Raw genomic sequence first — 19,857 nt, forward strand, 5'->3', positions numbered from 1 at the left:
CGGCGGCGCGGGGTGCGGCGGGGCGGGGGAGCGGAGAGCGCGGCGCGGCGGGGGCGCGGTTACCTGCGCTTACGCACCTGCGAAGACGACTCCGCGCGACGTGTACGGCCGGCCAGAAAAGTGATGCCGATGAACCGGCATTGTGTCAAATGAATTGTCGCGAATTCGGTCGCATTTCTCTCGGCCGCCGCGTCATCACATTGCGGTTCGACGCGGAGGAATGTATCGCTTTTGTCTTGTAGTGAAATCTGAAGGTCAGTTCGATACGGAGAAATAAAATATTTCTGACCTTTGTATCGAACGGAAGCGGAGGAAGCTAGCTGGTTTTATTATGACGCTGCAACTGTACAACGCGACGTACATAAGTGCATTTGCACATACTTATTACTTACTAGGTATTATGTTGTACGTACTACGTATTCTAGTACATTTTATGTACTTAATTATTACTTTAATTTAATATGTAGCACAGGTGGTACTACTAATATAATATTACTAGCTATTTGACCGAGCTTTGCTCGGTATTCGATGAAAATGACATTTTCTAAAAATGATTCCTAGCTAGATCGATTTATCGCCCCCGAAACCCCCTATATAACGTGTTTTGTAACGTGTGTAAATTGATCTGTTTTGTTTGTTTGAATAAAGAGTTTTTTATTTATTTATTTATACCCCGAAACCCCCTATATAACGTGTTTTGTAACGTGTGTAAATTGATCTGTTTTGTTTGTTTTAATAAAGAGTTTTTTATTTATTTATTTATATACTAAATTTCATGAAAATCGTTGGAGCCGAGTATACACTGTAACCAGATCCAATTTAATCTAATCGAAACAATAAAACTATGTATCTTGAAATGATAATAATAATAATCTTTATGTTTTTTTTGTTTGAAAGCTGATCGAGAGTATTCTTAGGAATAATTCATCATTATCAGTCTTCTCATTGTTTTTTTTTTTATTAATCTACCTATTTCATATTTTCCAGTGATTTGATCGGTTCAATAATTTGTACTGATTCCTAACACTTATTAAAGTTTTGATTCAGGGGTTGTTTTAAATCCTAATTTAACATAATTGAGTTGCCTTAGCATATGACGTAGATAAACTTATTAAAGTACGTTTATTTGTATGTTTGTTACTTCTTCATATTTGTATTTTATTAGAATTTGGCATGGAGCTAGTTACCCTGGATTAACAGGCAGGAAAATATCACAATTTATTTTCCCTAATAAACTGCGTGTAACACCGCGAGGCACAGCCAGTTATTGATAATAATAATTACTAACTTCTGATGCTGGTACTTCTGTTTATCGTTCCACAGCAATTCCCGAAAATACGTTTGGGGTCTTGGTAAATGATGAATGAATGAACGCCTGATAAATGACGAAAAGCCTATTAGGAAATTTTGTCGCTGCCTACACTACACTTAGCAACAGAGACAAAACATAATATGGCTAAATATAACTTATGCGGTAATTCTAAAAGTTTCGGGAATAAGGAATGACATTTTATAGTTAAGAAAGTTTAATTTCACACAATCTATATATACAGTCGTACCGTGTAGGTACATTTCTTCTTACAAAAGAGATATTTACGCAGCATATATTTCAGTTTTGCTGTCTTTGTCCATCATGTTAGTATTCCAATGTATAATGTCGGCACTACATATAGGCGAACGCGTTGGCCGGCGCGCTGGCCGGCACGCTGGCCCAATGTGTAGAACGGGCGTTCTCGTGTTGGCGGTAGGTATTTCGCCTGTTCTACACATTGGGCCAGCGCGCCGGCCAACGCGTTCGCCTATATGTAGTACCGACTTATGACAAAGACGCATTGTATGACTTTTCGCTATATAAATATTTTTATTGTTAAGGTTAACTTTTAGTATCTGGGAGTCTTGTAGCTCGCAGAGTCTTCTGTGTACTGCGGCGCTTTTCGTTTCTGTATTATGTTTTGTATCTGAAAATAATAAAATTGTTTTAACACAAGTATCTCATCTAAATATATAAAAAAAAGCCTTTAATCTCGTATCGGTACATTCTATTCTTGTTTATTTTATTAATCCGTAGTAGGATAATTTCAAAAGTGTTATGAGAGAGGAACACAGAGTCGTTTTGTGTACTGCGCACACACTTGGGCACAATAAAATGACTCATGCGTACCTGGCCTGATATCAATGAAACCGGCCACCGTCACCGAAACCGGTGTGGGAGTTTTATATAACCAAAATCGGTCAAGTGCGAGTCTGACTCGCGCACGAAGGGTTCCCTACCAATAAAGAGCAAACATAGACCGTGTTTTTGTATGGGAGCCCCCTTTAAATTTTTATTTTATTTTAATATTATTATTAATTTTTAAAGTAGACATAATTAAGAAAGGTCGAATCTCGGACCGTGAAATATTGTAACGTATTATATACCGAGTATCAATATACATAGATGAGGTATATATATACCTTCATTAATTAAAATATGTTTAAGCTACATAGGACAAGCGTGTTTTTTCTGGACCTCGTTAAAATTTTCCCACGGTATCCAGACCCCACCCTAAAATTACCTGCCGACCCCTGCGCTAGTCTCTCGAGATAGACAGACGGACATAACAAATGATTTATAGATGATACCTGCTGCCACTCCCTATCGAGTTCGGCCTTCTCGCTCTTGTCCTTGGTCTTGCGCGTGCGGCGGCCGTCCTGCGTCTTGACGCCGTACTGGAACGCGGCCTTCGGCAGAGCCTCCTTGCTGCTCATGTACGCCGAGTACTCCTCCGCCGTGTCGAAGTCCCAACGACCTGATAGTTGACAGTTTATTAACAAGGGGAAGGTCGTTTTTATGTAAGTGGTAAAAACTAAGATGGGAAAATATAGAAATCGCTGTGGAAAAAACACACACTGTATTTTTTTTTCTAAATTCAGTCCCGTCAAAATCCACTGATCGCAATGAATAGTGGTAGATTTAATTTTTATTAAAATCAGACTCGCAAGTCCTTTCAGTATAATTATTTTTTCGGCATCCCTTACTAAGGGATGCCGAATGCCCTTAATGCCCTTATTGTCGGTTTTCTCTTCCTCACTTGATTTGAAATGCATGAACAATGTAAAACAGGTTATCCATGTAACATGGATTGGCGTCTAAATTACTTAACCACATTTTTCACGATTCACGATTTCCGTGCAATAAACAAATACGCGAACAACCTCTAGTTTAATATAAGTACACGACACAAAACCAACCAATAGGTCCCTTCTTATTGCCAGCGTCCATCTTGGTGTAGTCCACCTCATCGTCAGAGTCGTCGATGGCGTCGTCCATCTCGCGGAGGCCGGGGTAGCACTCGGCGTAGCCCTCGGGCTCCGCCGCCAGCCGGTTGAGCAGCGCCGCCGATCTCTTGTCTCGCTCCTCCACGTTGCCGCTCGCTTGACGACGCGGTAACACTCCGGGACCTGAGTAACGAAATATTTGAGATAAATAAAGTTCGGACGCCGGATTAAGAGAAACTTTACGCAAGATAATATTGGTATGCCTGGAAACTAGATAACAATGTTATAGTTTTCTTATAAAAGAGACGGGCTAAATAGTTCAATGGCGGACCTTTAATCCCGAATACACTGTTGCCATTGGGGAACTGTAATAATTTAAAAGTATCTATTTCGGTGACAAGTAATTGTTACTTTTATATACGTTTGTTGCACAAAAGCGTTTTTGAAGAACGCAATAATAGGAATTAAAATAATAGAAAGGAAAATATGTTAGGCGCAAGAAATGTGAAATAAATAATTTCACATTTCTTGCGCCTAACATATTTTCCTCTTAATAATCCAAAACTATGAAATATAGTATTTCAAGAAAAAGAAGTCGGTGAACAAAATGTTCTAAATGTAATGGCAGTCTTTTCGCCTCGTATTTCCAAAACGTTTGTAGACTTATATCAGTTATCACCCTGATACATTGAATATTTGCTTTAATAAGGTTTTTACTTTTTTATAACTAGCTGAACATACCCTCCTCCTTATCAGTCTCGAGCGGTTTATCGAAGTAGGTAGCGGGTCTGTCGGCGCGGCGGTCGCGGCGCTCGCCCGCCACGTACTCGCCGATGTCGCCATAGATGGAGTCTTCGTTGCGACCCTTCTCTGTCGGCTTGTCCTGGAATGGAGCGTGAATGTTAAACCCGCAATCATACGAAAGTAAAAATAATAAAGAGCTCTTTACTCGGATGACAGGTTTCTAAATCTGAGTTTAATTATTGCGCTATTGCAAAAGCCTGAGAAAGGAGTGATGCAAGATTTGCAGCTTTGAACTAATTTAAACGAACGGTTACAGTAGTGCCAATTAAATTTTTACTTATTTAAAATGTTAATACTTATTTAATATCGATAATACTACGATTAATGACAAATTCATGTCATAAACTTCGAGGTAAGTACTCTTGTTTGGATTCTAGAAATAAATTCGATCAAATTAATTTAGAAGTATCAGAAACGAAAACAATGAAATGGTGTAAAATGTCTTTTGCTCAGTTGTCTCTGGCATCCGAGCGTTCGTCCAACTCAATACATCCTTATTCCTTATTTCTTACTTGATGGCAAAACTAGAACCATAGGTACCTTAGTCTTCTTGAGCTTGCGGTGCCGTCCGTGGCGCAGATAGGAGGATATCTGCGCCAGCTTGTCGAGCACTACGTCGTTGGCGTTGGGGGCGAACTGCGCTCGTCTAACTCGGGCACGTCCGCCTATCGTCCCCTCGACATAATAGGAACTTACCTTAGTCTTCTTGAGCTTGCGATGGCGTCCGTGGTGCGAATACGAGAATATCTGCGCCAGCTTGTCGAGCACGATGACGTTGGCGTTGGGGGCGAGCTGCGCTCGCCTAATTCGGGCACGTCCGCCTATCTATCGTCCCCTTGATATAATAGGAACTTACCTTAGTCTTCTTGAGCTTGCGATGGCGTCCGTGGCGCAGATAGGAGAATATCTGCGCCAGCTTTTCAAGCACGACGTCGTTGGCGCTGTTGGCGGAGCTGCGCTCGTCTAGCTCGGGCACGTCCGCTTTGCTGCGGGTGAGCGTCGTCGGGATGTCGCTGTCTATCGTGCCCTCCTCGTCTAACTCGACGACGTACGCCATGCGCCCGTGAGCGAAAAGCTCGTTGCGGGTCACTTTTTTGCTCCTATAAACAGGGCGTATGAAAGACGCAAACGCCGCATGCGCGCCGCGAACGCACTACATAAGCATCACGCCCGCGGCGCTCACGCTGCGTTCTCTCACATTAGCCTATATTAGACTCGACGTTCAAAAAGAATATTGTATAATACAAACTTTTAATTCAAAATTTTGAGTAATTTCCAGACAAAATTAAAAATTACATAATATCATAAAATCAACGTTACATACACAGAAATAAATCAAAATAGAACGGCAACGCGCGTGCGTTGCACAAGCCACGCCCCCAATGTTGTCATTGCTAAGGAAATAGTGATGTGACACGCACTGACAGAATCGGAGACATCGGTATTATCGATAAACAGTAGCCGAAATCGGTGTTTTACCGAGTCAGAAGATTTTAGTAGTAGGTGTGTAGTAACAATTATTATCGTTATAAATAAAATAACAACATATTAGACAATGTTTATTTTTATCACATACCTAAACGATAAATATTACAATTCACGGGCAGTACTTTCGGAGCCTATTCAATGCAAACAAACAAACAAACAAACAATCAACTGTAATGTACTGAGAAACTACCTGTTCATTCAAATTATGTATTATAAAACGTTTCACCATTCGATAACTTATGCAATTAAAAGCTACTTTTGTTAAGAAACCACTTTCATAAACACAATATTTAATATACCTACCGAACAAAGTTCTCTCCCAATGCGTAGAAACTACGAAAGAGTGACGTCAGTTTTTCGTAGCACTTTGTATGGAGCGTTTCGGGCAGGTCTATTTTATGAGATGTTTGAATTGTCAAATCTTGGTGAATTTTTAAGCTATCAGAGTAATTCTTTCAGCGATGTTTCTATTTTTTAAGGGTCTTTCAATTACCAATAGGAAAAAAAATTAGTCATCATGCCTATTATCGATAATCTTGGTTCAAGTGTCGACGCAACACTAGTAGATCGTTCGAATTGCACAATTTCATTTACATTGCGCGTTCCATTCACTTTCGTATTTCTGTTTTTACAATTAGACACTGCACAATGAGGCATTTTGCACAACCGCTCCGGTGTAATCAAGTCGAGACTGAATGAACGTTCAACGAATTTTGCACTACAGTGCAAGATTAAAACAAGCGTACTCCGCCCGCTTAGCCGTTCTATTTTGATTTATTTCTGTGGTTACATACAATCTTACGCATATGTTATAGTTATGTAACAACACATTTCAAACAAAACATTTTTAAAATATACTTTTTAAAACTTCTAACTTCTGATAATGTATTAATAATATTATATTAATATTTAATAGAATTTATGTCACTTACTTCTGCTCCATTATTAAATTGTGAATGTTCTTGGCCATAGGAGTTTTAAATTGTATCTCTTCTTCCTGAAAATGCAAACAATCAAATATTTTTACCACTGTATCAAATCTTTAATTTACCAAACTGTGTCTAAAAATTAAAACACACAAAGGATCATGTAAAACATTTTGTACCACTTTGCCTGCAATTTTCGTGCACCGAAATTCGTTTATAGCGCGGGCGGTATATCGGATACTCAAAACATCTCTATCCCCATTTAATCAAAATCAGTTCAGCTGTTTAACCCAACAATCAACAATTGAAAATATATTGTGTCTGCGATACCCACGATGGCGATGTTGAAGGTTAAGATGTAACAGCAAGACAATAGTAATAATTTTATTTAATTACTTACAACTGGAATTTCTTTTTTCTCTTTGACGGGTTCTGGTACGGGCGCTGCTACTAGTCGCTCCATTTCCGCCTCCTCTTCTTGTTCCCGTGTTTGTATTTCAGAGCGTACCTAAAAGTGCGAGAAGTAAGAAACTGAGATTAACGGCCGCACTTAGAAAGATTTAGTACCTATATTTTACTAGCTAATTTTAATTCAATAAACTCCATTTATTTTCTGTCAGAATCTTAATATAATAGGATAATATACAGTTTGTGGATGTGACGACGGATTTTTTTGAGTTCCCAGCATTGTTCTCATAGAAAAAGTTGTTCATTTTGACGGGCTCATTTGACGGTTTTAAGGATGGTTTTTAAAGGATGACGATAGACGTTTGGCTTTTTTTTAATAAAATAAGGGGGCAAACGAGGAAACGGGTCTCCTGATGGAAAGCAACTACCGTCACCCATGGACACTAGCAACATTATAAGAGCTGCAGGTGCGTTGCCGGCCTTTTAAGAAAAATCTTCAATCGTTTTGGTCCAAAAATAATATTCTATTTCCCAATTAAAGTATTTTTATTATATTTTTATATTTCCTTCAATATTCTAATATGAAGTGTGCAACATGTCAGATTTTGGTTGGATTATTTACTGTATGTGCTAGTAACGCCTCTAGTCCACCGACGCTGCGAACTGCGAAATATCTGCGAGACCAATGCGAAACAGGAATAGAGCGAGATGCAATATAACACATTGTCGTGTGGCGGATGAAACAGTAAATCGGTTCGCCGCTGTTTCGCAGTTCGCAGCGTCGATGGGCTAGAGGCGAAATGCCCTCTGCTGCGATCCTTGCGTAATATTTCCTATTAGGGCCTGTTTCACCACTTTCTGACAGATTCTCCATACTTGATCTGTCAAGTTAATTGGTGGATAGACTTATCAGGAAGTGGTGAAACAGGCCCTTAACCTAAAGTTAACTAATCATTAGATATCTTAACACAGCCTTTTGCATTTGTTAGAATTAGGATATTTTACTGTGGCAACATTATTATTTATTACCTTTTGTAACAGAGCATAGTCCAGACCTTTCACCAAGTGAGTATGTTCCATGTCACCACCAAGGTATTTAGATTCCTGGAAAAAAAAATGGAAAAATATTAAAAAAATATTTAACAAATTGTACTGTTTTAGGCTGAAAAGTAAGTTGTAGCATAACTACAACATTATCTGGTATGAGTGCTTTACTATACATAGAACAGTTTACTTTTAGGTATGGAATGAGCATAATATTATTGTGATCTTACCCTTAATAGAGTTTTGATGCGATTATTATTGTTAATAATTGGTTATTTTGATAGTCTTTCAAATTATACACAGAGTTGTATCATATCTTATTTCAAAAATAAACTCATTCTTTTTGGTCCACAGCTGGATTCTAGAATACACATTACATACCTGAATCATTTGTCTTCTCCTTTCCTTTGCATCCATCCCAGACTTCAGATCAGGTGCTACAGCTCTGTAAATATTATTTGTTAAAAACACTGTATACTGAATGTCAAAGTTAAACTTTGTGTTAAAGCAGTGGGCTATATACTAGTAATATTATAATTTCTAAGGAGAAATCCAACTCTAAGGTCTGATTTTGTGAGTAATTGCGAAGCCAAACGAGCGTAATTTGTGAGTTGTGAGTCGCAGAATTCCGGTTCGGCAGAATTCTGCTGCATTCAGTTTCATACAAAAGTCCTGTTTGATTCACACGAGCGTAATTTTGTAAGTCATGATATTTTGTATAAAAAGATATTTACGCGGCATAAATTCTGCGACTCACAACTCACAAATTACGGTCGTCAGGCTTCGCCCTTAATGTGTGTCAAATTAAATTAAGCAAGAAAATGATGGGTAGATTTACTCTATTCTCTTCTCCTATGGAAAAGTAAATTACAGACTATGCTAAAGTATTATAAGCTTTAACCCAGCCTTTCCCAAAGTGGGCGATAACAGCCCCTTGTGTGCGCTGAAGGTCTCAAGGGGGGTGTGGGACCCAGAAAAAAAAATGGGGGTGTTGTGTAGAGGCTTGGGGGGTGATTTATTTCATCTGGATACATTTTAAATTGGGCGCTAAAACATAATTAGTTCTCAAAGTAGGCATTAGACAAAATAAGTTTGGGAACCCCTGCTTTAACCCATCAACTCCCAAGCCCAAACAAATTGTGTCTGCCATTCCCATGATCGAGTTGATTAATAAGGATCTACTGTAGTACAAATAGTCCTGCATTACCTGTAAGCACTACCCGCAGTGCTTGTAGGATCACTAGGGTTGATGTCATTGACCCCATCTCTTCTTTCCCGAGCTCTGTCCCTGTATTTCTCTGCAAGCTCTGCCAATTTATTGTCTTCCTGCTTTTTCAAAGCTGCATAGTAGGATTTCTTTTTTCTTCTCAATTCACTTTTGTTTTCTGTAGGTGGTGGCATAGAGCTAGAATATAAAAACATGAAATTATTTAATAGCATTAACAAATCTGCTAAGCGAAATTTACTGAAACTATACTTATATACTTTCTATTGAATAAGGCATTTACTGAAAAGTATAAGCCTTTTAACAATTTCTTTGTATTTATGGCATATAAATTAAGCTTACTAAGTCAGAACTTCATAACTAGTGAAGCATAGGTTTCTGTTTGTTTCATCTTAAGCTAATCAACTATCAAGATTGAAGTAACTTACAAAATTACTGAATCTCGGATCAATAGGTATGGAACAGGCAAGTTCCAATGTTAATTTTTTGTAAATAATTCATTTTGTTTGGAAACAATAAGTGATATAATATATAAAGAAATTATGGGTTGGCCTGGAGGACACCGGACTCTATGGAAAAAAGATTTTGACGTAAAAATGCAACCCCCTATGACCACCCCTTTTCATTATACCAATTGATAGAGGGCACCAAGAGGAGCAAATTTTGGTTCAAGAATTATAAGTCGACGGAGCCTTGCTACGCGGGGCTCCTATTTCTGGGTGGTTCACAAAAAAATAACCATGATAACTAAGGGCCTTAGCCATCTAACCTAACCCAACCCAAGTCGTATTGAGCCAACATTGCTATTAATTACCTACACTCATATTTCGGGTTGTATTTCGACAGGCGTTAATTTTTGAGAAAAGTTTATACAAGCTTTTTCGCTAGCCTTAGCACCTTCTTTCGATTGGTGTAAAAGTGGTGGTCGTCAGGGGTTAAATGTTTTCATCAAAATGTTTCTAAGTGTTTTCTTCATACTACCGAGGTTCATATCTGGTCGGGGGTTGATCTTTGAGAAAAGTTTATCTGAGCTTCTTTGCTCCTCTTGGCACCCCCTATCGATTGGTGTATTCAAAAGGGGTGGTTATAAGAGGTTAAAGTTTGGACACAAAAATTTTCTAAGTATTTTTCCCACAGTGCCCCGTTTTCTCCAGTCCCGCTATAACCAAGTTGAGGTTATACGGTTTGGGTAAGCCAACCCGCGGCCCACCGGAACTTTATTTGTGGCTGGCATCTTGATGTTAAACAATTTTGAAATCACGCCCACCGGCAAAATAATGTAAAGTCTATGTGATAGTCGTTAAACATGTTTGTGGCCCGCATGAAAAAATGTTGGGGACCACTGCTCCAGTCCAACCAATAATAATACAATTTTAATGTATGTATCAAAATATACAATATACGAAAAGCCAAGAGTCATGAAAGTTAAAACAAAGTTGGAAAATGATCTAAACAGTACTGTGCAATAGTTGTATTACCCAGCGTTGGCCATGGCTTCTCGCACCGACCCCGCCGGGTGTGCTCCCCCGGCGGGGGTCGACCTCGGCGTCATGAGGAGCTTCCTGAAGTCATCGTTGGTGAGCCTCTGAGACATCGGGGTATCTTCAACACTTCTTTCATCCATTTTGAGGTTTTGTTTTGTATCGTATTAATCTAAAATTTATTGTCACGTCCAACAATTAGTACAACTTTTCAAATTAAAACGAACACATTTCTATTAGAAAAAACAATTCCATTCAGTTATTTGCCAAGAATAATGAAGTAAATTGTTAAAATTCAATAAAACCACATCAAAATCCTCGAGCTCAAACCTCCGTTGGTTGTTTTTTTTTACTGACATTGACAGTTCGCTTTATCTACTTCTTCTCGTACGAATGAAAACGTACCTTAACATTTTGCCAATGGCTACCACCAGCGCGCCGCGTCGGAACTCGGAACTGTCGGAAGCAAGTCGGAAGTCGGAACTCGGAGCATTGAAATTTGAAAGGTCTTTGCGTCGAAGCGGAGCCCAGGTTAACCTCCGCAATAGTATTATGACGACCACTGTGGCTCAGTGGCTGTCGGTAGCTCAAGCCGGGGGTGCAGGTTCGAATCCCGCCGACGGAACAAAAAGTTTTCAAAGTTTCTGGGACATGGGTGTGTATTAAATATATGTGTATCATATAATAAAAATCTTAAATATATTATATTGTATAGTATAAACTATAAAGTATTAAATATATTTCCATCTGGTACCCGTAACACAAGTTCTTCAGGTACTTAGCACGGGTCAGACTGACGTGGTGTAAAGCGTCCATAGATATACATATAGTATGTTTTCTTTTTGCATATTTTATTTGTACATGAGGCGGCAATAGTATGTTTTTGTTTGCATATTTTATTTAGATAGATACCGGTGGACGCTGGGTGGGCGTTATTTCCAAAATGATAACTTCACGCGAGCCACCGATAAAGTCCCGGGGGGCGCGGGTTGAGTATAGCTGATAAAGCAGGCAAGGTTCAACATTGTTTAAATTATAAGAAAAAATTAATAGTATTTGCTCTTAAGTATTTTGTAAAATGTAGAAACCCACATCATCCACTAATGTCTCCAATCATCTTACAATAATTATTATTATATGGAGAGCTTTTGGGAAATTTTACCATTTATTCTTTCAGTTTGCTTTCAGTATGTAGCAGTGCACAGAGCGGAGAAGTGGCATCCTGATGTACTGTCATTAATTGATGTGCTTTGGCAAAATAAGGTTCTAATAAGACTATTCCAGGAAAGAACCCAAACAGGATGATCACTGAAATATCACAAAAAGATAAGAGCAGCCCTTTAAAACCAATTTTATTTTTATTGTGTACTTCCAATAGCTTTGGGTTTTCTAGACATACTTAAATAAACCAAGACTTCCTGACTGAATACACAAATTTTTTAAATGCTACTTATTGTTATTTTTTTTCTTGATAGTTTGTAGAATATTTATTATGATTTAACCAAATAAGGCATGGAAAGTTGTGCCATTGTATCCAACATTAGCAGTAGGTTCATCTTGAAAAGTGATGTACATCCTGGAACAATAAAAATTCAATAAAATAGTAAAGTAAAGTCATACACATGAAAGTCTGTGGTATCCACAGATATAGATCAAGATAGATACAGCATGTGTGTGTACTTTGCGTGCCTTATCGCGTTCCCAAACAACGAGCAATGCTTGTCTTTCGAATGTCTGTTCTTTAGTCTGGTATCGAAATTGAATGTCAATTAGAATTTTCAAAATGCTTAGATGCCTAAAAGTGCCGTATTGAGCTGTAGAAATTAAAATAGAAACGTTAGCCTAGATAATGGACACTTTTCTTATCAGTACATCGCAGTACTTATGAAAAAAATGGCACACTTGTTTTAATACAAATGGAGCGACATGCGGTATCTATCTTGATCTATGTCTGTGGTGGTATCTAAATTATTATATTGAGTAGGTACCTTGATTTTGACACTCCTAACTCTTTTTCAATTAAGTCATAAAGAACTTTAGCATGTTTTTTGTTTTGTTCCACCCCAAGAGCTCCGATGGACATCAGATTTGCAATGGCACAGGGTTCTGTTGAACCACCAAAACTCATTAATGAATCCGGGCATACTGATACCACACAGTACTGCAATAAAGATAATAATTAATGATTACATTTCCAAAATGTCAAAGTTAATGTTTGCAATGATATTCAAACTATTTTCTAAAAACAAAATTACTTTCTAGCTATAAGTAAATGAAAGATTAACCTGAAAAATGTTGTATTGATTCTCAATCTCAATCAAAAATGAGAAACGTACATCTCTTATCTGCTTAATGCACATAGAATAGGAGAATTGAGATGTTATGTTATGTAACGCAAATCAAAATTATCATATAAGCACTGTGTGATTACAAGGATTTACAAGTTGATTAATGAAGGTGGAAAATATATGATGATGAATGTATCCTGATTCCCAGTTGGCTACGAGGGAAGCGTCGTCATTGAACTTCACTGAAAGTCACATTGCTTTTCGATTTTTGACATTAATCTATCACTTTACAGACGAACTGAGTTAATGCTTAATATTTGTAATCACGATTCACGATAATAATGGTGGTCGTTATAAGATTAATAGTTACTTGTTCTGGTTTTCCTAGAGCTTGTGCTAATATTGGAACGGCTTTTGTAACAAAATTTTGCGGAATTTTAGATCTAGGCAAATTCGTTTCTATCCTCAAGTGCGGCATGATTCTTTAGCGCCTTAATTCTTGTTTTGACTTTATAAATTCGCTATTCGAGCCTTTTATTAAGCCGGAAAATAGTATGGATATAACAGATCTGTACACAGATTACTAGTATATATTTGGATCTGTATAAGTAGAATATCATGGAACCACAAACCTAACAATGCGTGACAATGAATTGACATATAAAACGTCAAGTCTTCAACCAATCAGAGAAGACGTTGTTGTGGGACGCTTAAACCGACCAATCAGGGTTTTTTCGATAATAACTAACGATTCGTTTCGCAAACTCGTGTTTTCGCGGAAAAGACTACCTTTTGTCAGTAAGATTGAAAAATGTAATCACTATTGTCTAATTATCCGTGTTTTCGCGAAGTCCCTAGAATTTTCGCGATAATTCGATTTATCAAACCATCCTACGACATATACACAAAAAATAATCGCTAAGAGTGGGTTGCACGGTGCACCAACTTACTTTAACTATAACTATAACCATAACAAAATGTCAAATGAAGTGTCAAAACTCAAATCCCTAGTAAAAGTCCATAATGGACGCCATATTTGACTATAACCTTAACTATAACTACGCCTCTGGTGCAACCCACCCATAAATGTCAGTGGTGGAAAATTGGAAAATTTAAGAATTATTACGCATATTGAAACCTCACCGCTTTTGACAATATAAACTACATAGATATGCCGGGACGACGTCCGGCGGGCCCGCTAGTTGTTTTTAATAAAATGTTACTTTTCAGACACATTATAAAGATTTTAATTTCAAGATACGACTTCCAATAAAGCACTAACTTCTGAATAAAAAACGAAAATGAACACATCAATCACACTTTATTTCTTATTAATTTAATAGTAACGATAGCTTTGCTATTACTCTACGGCCTTTACTACACAAAATGCTACTCTGATGTCACTAGAACAAAACACAGTTTACTTTTATTTTAATAAAATACTTATTATGGATGCTAATTTTAATAATACATAGTTATCCTGCAAGATACAACCGCAGCCACTTTACCAGTGGTAGGCTATATTCATTTTTGTTGCTCAGTGCTTTAGTTGTCAAACTTTAAAAATGTGTAAGCGAGACAGACTGATCACGAGTACAATAATATACTTACTTATCGTATTATTTTAAATATTTTATTATTATTAATATCCGTTTGTAAACACTTCAGGAAGATTACTGATTGTAGTGTCCGGCTCCGAAAAATACTTCTTTTCGCAAAATGATCTCTATAAAGACCTTATTTTTTGTTATTATGCGCATCTTGCTGTCTCGTTCACACGTTATTAAGGGTTGTTGTCATTAATTTCCTTCTGAAGTAGGTAAAAACCAAATATTTAAAAGAAACAACTATGTGACATAACAAGTAGACATTTGTACCGACCTATATTTTATAACGACAAACGTTAACAATAAACCAAATAGTCACAAACAATAGCGTTTAAAGATTAAAGAAAAGGAGATACTTGAGACGATCTCGATTGCTCTGAGTACATGCAAAAATGTACTCAGAGCATTACTGTTTTTTTTTTACAAACTTTGCATTTTAGGTAACTCCATACCCTACAAATTCGATGAGTTGTAACTTGTAAGAAATAGAACATTAGAGAAATGATCATTTAACACACATTTCCGTAACAAACGAGCTTACACATTATTTTTTTTGCAATGTTGGACGAATTGCATATATTTATTGAAAAGACGGTTTTATAGGTTTCACTGCCGCTGTTAATTCAATGAAGAGTTTGACATCTGCCCCTGGATACATTAATTATCGATGAAACTCGGTCTTTAATGACAGTTAAGTAATTACTAATTAATATTCGTCTCAGAGTGCGGCCGTAAAAGTGTATCCCTGTTTAAGCTGTATGTGTATCCCAAGAAGTGTAAATGCTCTAACGTGCATTATAAGTACACCATACAATTTAGTGAACACAGTGTTTAGAACTAGACATTAGACAAACATACAATGAAACAACTAAAAGAAATAAATGGACGGTACAAAACATTTACAAATATTATGTATTACACAATATTAAAGCTGAATTTATTAATTTTTTAGACAAGAGTCTTTAAACTAAAGCTTACTATAATAAAATATTTATTTTCCAATCAGTCTGTTATGGAATGTTAAAAGTACTCTGGAATCTTTTCACTCTTTCTGTACTCACATTTAACACCAAATATCAGAAGTATACCATAATATATAAGGCAATGAGATCAAATTGTTTAAAAAGTGCACAATATTAACAAGGCCAATATGAAGGCAATTTTAAACTAAAATAGAATAAAACTCTACCATTCAACCAATTTTACCAAAAGGTGATGGTGCTAGTATACTATGGTGCTAGACCAGTAAGATGTTTTTTTTTTATTTATTTGCAGTAATTCATTTACTGATTCGGATTGGCGTAATTCTGTAGGTTACAATATATAAACTATTAGAATAATAAGTAATAAATACATAAGAAAAAATATAGACATAGACATGATTGTGAAGTGCAAGATATTGACACAACACTTACAAAGAACACTGTGAAAAAATTGGCAGTGACTGTACTACTATTTAATATTATTATCTAGAATACAAGTTTTTACATAAAATGCCAATATGTACTTGATTTGACAGCTGTTGTATTAATAAACAATGATTAGCACTTGACTTATCAATATAATATTATGTTGCTGTCTTGTGTCTTTGTCTTTGACACAATATTGGAAAAGCCATTAATTGTTAGACAATGACAGCAACTAGGATTAGTTAGGGCCTATTTCACCACTTTCTGATAAAGTGCCTAATAAGCTATTCACGACTTTTTTGACAGATTCTCCATACTTAATCTGTCAAGTTAATTGGTGGATAGCCTTATCAGGAAGTGGTGAAACAGGCCCTTAGTCTTGTCTAAAACTTAAGTAGATAGTGTTTACTTTTTATAAATATATTTCATAAATAAGTTCACATTATCGATACAATAAGAGGAAACACCAGACAGGTGCCTATAAATTACAATAATAATGATACTAGATTTTGCAAAAATATTTTTTTTGTTATCAGTCAAATTAAACAATAAGGGAAAACAGTTGTACCTACCATGTTCCATTTTTCGTTTATTAAACCAACTTAGTTTAAAAATTATTATAAAAAAATGTTTATTCTTGTCAATGTATTTTCTGGACATTTATTACCAAATTTATTACTGATTTGTGCATAAATTAAAGTCCGTAATTTTGATTTCTAATCATGATAAGATCAAATATTTGCATCGAATTTTATATAAGCATTAATTTTGAATGATTAATATAATATACTCCCTGTAACTTAGTGAGGATCTCCTCATTTCCTAACGAAATATAAAATACTTCGAATTTTTATATCCTAAAGTAACGACTAGAACCTCTACAATAACTAAATTGCATTTAACATAGAGTTTGACGGTATTAATTTCAAAGCCAAGAATTTAAAAGGTGCTATAAGAACATTAATAAAAGTGTATTTATTTACTAATTAATAAAGAATTGCTCAAAAAACATAAACTTTTTGAAATATGATACATAATAAATTATTTTTTTTACTAAATATAAGATTTAGTTTAACAAGTTTGGATATGCTACACATATTCTGACAAAAATATGGACTTTAAATATTTTTTTATGGTCAGTAAAGGACAGAAAAATATAATATACCAATGACCAATCAATTTGAATAAAAGAAGAAATTTAAGTAATAATTTAAAGTTATTCTGTTACCAATTAAAAATTTGAAAGTGTGTGTTACACTTTCAAATTTTTAATTGGTCATTGGAATAACTTACACAGAAGGTAGCAGAATTAATTGTTTACTCCTCCATTGTATGCATAATCTGCTTTGTTGTGCATCACCAGATGATTGTCAACAAAATAAAAGCTGTCGGAGCATGTCTCAAACGGAGTTGCAATCATTTCCTCCACTGCAAAAAACAGAATATTTTATGTAGTTTAAAATAGGATCTTAACGACAAAAAGAAATCCTATTCCCAAAAACCACTTATAATTATTCTGCATTAATTATTTCAGATAAACGATCCATGATTTCAGATTACACCTAGAATAAATAAGCAAGCAAATCTTGCTTCATTGAAGATATATAAAAAATATATACCTAAATCAGGAGGCAATGTAGGAAATTCATAAATGTGTTCACAAGTATTCCTAGAAAATGGTATACAAAAACCAAATTCAAAATCAAACGTTTTCAACAAAGTGTCCCGAAAGAAATGTTTTTCAATCATTCTAAAGTGGTTAACAGGACGTGCGCCCACCGTAAACTCCACCCTGAAAATTGACAATTTATACAATTAAAAATAACATTACCACATTGTAGTCTTAACATATTAAAGTTCCCAATAACTTACGTTGCACCAACAGTTTTCAGTTTAAGAAACTGTGGAGTGAATTGATATCGAACAAATCTTCCAGCATTTGGGTCGAGAGGTTCATCCGAAGCATCTTCGTTGGCTTCATTATCAACTCCGAAATCGGTCGGTGGTTTTGCTATTTCGAACAAAACTGTCCCAGTTTCTAAGTCTCGGATTTTAAATCGTGTGAAATCTATATCATAAACATTTGCCTCTGGGCTACAAAGATAGGTGTCTGTTATTTTATCTAATCTTAATACATCTTCTGGGGTTACGTTATTCAAAAGTAATTCTTCTCTATTTTGCTCCAGAGTGGGTATCGATTCACACTTTTTTCCTACAACACTCATCGTATCGATTGTGTAAAATGTGTTTGGGCAGATTAACTAGATATCTTTTATCCTTTATCAACTTGGTATTATGTTTTCACAGCTTACATCATTTTTAAACATCCAATAATATTAAAAATCTAAAAACAATACAGAAAACTGAAAATAAAATCTTCAAAATCCCACCGAATCCCTTGATTTGTCAAGGACAAATTATCCATTTTGAAGTTTGACGTCTGTCATCTGTGTGACAGTAGGGTAAACGGATAAACCACAGATTAATATATTATGTAGCAAGTTGGTAGCAAGATAGTAGCAATGCAAGGGAAGGGAAGGGAAGGGAAGGGACGTGACTTCCTTATTGCTGATTTTCGTGTCAAGTTAACGCATGCGGAATCATGTTTAAATTATTTTAGCAAGTTGTAATGTAAATTGTAATTCTGCCGTAGCAAATGATGATTATCATTTGCTACCGCAGAATTAATGATGATTATAGAAATAGGTAACTGTAAAACTCTGGAACGAACTGTCACCAGCAGACAGCTGCAGTATTTCCGGACCTATACGACCTGCAAACCTTCAAGAAGATAACGTATTCCCTCTTAAAAGGCCGGCAACGCACCTGCAGCTCTTCTGATGCTGCGAGTGTCCATGGGAGACGGTAGTTGCTTTCCATCAGGTGACCCGTTTGCTCGTTTGCCCCCTTATTTCATTAATCAATATTTCATCAATAAAAATTCTGTCAAATTATAGAATACTGAATAGCATGAAATATTATGATTGACTAATGACTATTGAGCCGTTTCTTTGTTTTTCACTTTTTCCCATTTTTCCCAAAAATTTTCCCCTATATTTTGTTCCTTTTTTTACGATAGCAACATTTTTCCTAATATTTGACGTAATATCCGTTGCATCACTGACTGAAGCATGCGCTTTGTCAATTTCGGTCATTGGCTAATCAAAGGGATTTAAAATTACAACTCGTAATATCGGGCTATTGCTCAAGTGTTGAACTGTGATAAGTTTTATTTTAAGATTTTCGTGATTAATCTGATGTGCATTTAATTAAGAAATCTAAGTTAATTTACAAGATGCTTATTAAAGAATAGTAAGTATAGGTTATATTGTGTCCTTGTTGTGAATATTAATCGATTTTTTAGTTTGTCATCATCAAAATTATATTTTTTAGTATATGTGGCTAAAGGAAAAGACAAAGATAATGATTTATTACGTATTCAATTTATCATGCATTAAAGATTAAATATTTGTCGCCATTAAACATATTGGTTCTAGTGAAAACCCTAGAATTTGGAAAATAAAGTGCAGAGTTTAATGCTGATATTTTCTTTTCAGTCGTGTAACTCTTCCTTTAACAGTTGAAGAGGTAAGTTTTCTTGATTGTTTTTAAATATTATGTGATGTGTAATACAAACCAAGACTTAGTCATATCAGTTAATTTTATTATTTATATTACTTTGTATTTTTTGTATAAAATTGAAACTTTGGTAGGAAAGACCTTGAATACACTCATAATTATTCTTAATATTATTTAATTATGGTTAATAAATGGTAGGAATTTTCCTTCTATTTTACTTTGACCATGTTATCAGTTATCATTATACTGCTTTGATATTCTAGTGTAATTCTATTGTAATCACAAGGAAATGGCTTAAAAGTTTTGTTACCATTAATACTTAATAAACTGTGTTGTAAAT

The 19,857-nt window shown here is 35.8% G+C and overlaps 4 protein-coding genes across 4 annotated transcripts in view; 1 reads left to right on the forward strand and 3 right to left on the reverse strand.

Annotated features, from left to right (window-relative positions):
• Positions 1-1,797: 1,797 nt before the first annotated feature.
• Positions 1,798-10,962, reverse strand: LOC121728024 (protein Red). Its single transcript, XM_042116117.1, has 11 exons — positions 10,632-10,962; positions 9,136-9,333; positions 8,310-8,373; positions 7,914-7,988; positions 6,877-6,984; positions 6,483-6,547; positions 4,919-5,162; positions 4,000-4,141; positions 3,232-3,441; positions 2,623-2,789; positions 1,798-1,958 (listed from the first exon to the last, which is right to left on the reverse strand). The coding sequence occupies exons 1-11, from the start codon at positions 10,775-10,777 to the stop codon at positions 1,881-1,883; spliced, it is 1,497 nt and encodes a 498-aa protein (XP_041972051.1). The 5' UTR covers positions 10,778-10,962; the 3' UTR covers positions 1,798-1,880.
• Positions 10,963-11,968: 1,006 nt separating this feature from the next.
• LOC121727734 (macrophage migration inhibitory factor-like) lies at positions 11,969-13,490 on the reverse strand. Its single transcript, XM_042115715.1, has 3 exons — positions 13,293-13,490; positions 12,623-12,795; positions 11,969-12,210 (listed from the first exon to the last, which is right to left on the reverse strand). Exons 1-3 carry the CDS (start codon positions 13,398-13,400, stop codon positions 12,132-12,134), a joined length of 360 nt encoding a protein of 119 aa, XP_041971649.1. The 5' UTR covers positions 13,401-13,490; the 3' UTR covers positions 11,969-12,131.
• A 3,695-nt stretch (positions 13,491-17,185) lies between these two features.
• LOC121727775 (protein unc-119 homolog) lies at positions 17,186-18,313 on the reverse strand. The gene is made up of 3 exons (XM_042115768.1): positions 17,811-18,313; positions 17,558-17,730; positions 17,186-17,366 (listed from the first exon to the last, which is right to left on the reverse strand). The coding sequence occupies exons 1-3, from the start codon at positions 18,161-18,163 to the stop codon at positions 17,248-17,250; spliced, it is 645 nt and encodes a 214-aa protein (XP_041971702.1). The 5' UTR covers positions 18,164-18,313; the 3' UTR covers positions 17,186-17,247.
• Positions 18,314-19,054: 741 nt separating this feature from the next.
• The window catches only part of LOC121727842 (phosphatidylinositol transfer protein alpha isoform), a 34,413-nt gene continuing 33,610 nt past the window's right edge, over positions 19,055-19,857 (forward strand). Inside the window, exons 1-2 of the mRNA XM_042115868.1 lie at positions 19,055-19,250; positions 19,496-19,526. Of these exons, the coding sequence (XP_041971802.1) occupies positions 19,234-19,250; positions 19,496-19,526 (48 nt within the window). The 5' untranslated portion in view covers positions 19,055-19,233. The remainder of the gene's footprint in view (positions 19,251-19,495; positions 19,527-19,857) is intronic.

Source organism: Aricia agestis, chromosome 6 (genome assembly GCF_905147365.1).
Source record: "Aricia agestis chromosome 6, ilAriAges1.1, whole genome shotgun sequence".
Taxonomy (NCBI): Eukaryota; Metazoa; Arthropoda; class Insecta; order Lepidoptera; family Lycaenidae; genus Aricia; species Aricia agestis.

Excerpts from the sequence above, each read along its gene's own strand:
- LOC121728024 (XM_042116117.1), bottom strand. The coding sequence starts at position 10,777 with ATGGATGAAAGAAGTGTTGAAGATACCCCGATGTCTCAGAGGCTCACC. Across the intron at positions 8,374-9,135 it reads ACTGCGGGTAGTGCTTACAG|AGCTGTAGCACCTGATCTGA; the intron begins GTAATGCAGGAC and ends TAATATTTACAG. Across the intron at positions 2,790-3,231 it reads CAATAAGAAGGGACCTATTG|GTCGTTGGGACTTCGACACG; the intron begins GTTGGTTTTGTG and ends GTCAACTATCAG.
- LOC121727734 (XM_042115715.1), bottom strand. The coding sequence starts at position 13,400 with ATGCCGCACTTGAGGATAGAAACGAATTTGCCTAGATCTAAAATTCCG. Across the intron at positions 12,796-13,292 it reads CTCTAGGAAAACCAGAACAA|TACTGTGTGGTATCAGTATG; the intron begins GTAACTATTAAT and ends TCTTTATTGCAG. Across the intron at positions 12,211-12,622 it reads TTAGGAGTGTCAAAATCAAG|GATGTACATCACTTTTCAAG; the intron begins GTACCTACTCAA and ends TTATTGTTCCAG.
- LOC121727775 (XM_042115768.1), bottom strand. The coding sequence starts at position 18,163 with ATGAGTGTTGTAGGAAAAAAGTGTGAATCGATACCCACTCTGGAGCAA. Across the intron at positions 17,731-17,810 it reads CTGAAAACTGTTGGTGCAAC|GGTGGAGTTTACGGTGGGCG; the intron begins GTAAGTTATTGG and ends GTCAATTTTCAG. Across the intron at positions 17,367-17,557 it reads TACATTGCCTCCTGATTTAG|TGGAGGAAATGATTGCAACT; the intron begins GTATATATTTTT and ends TGTTTTTTGCAG.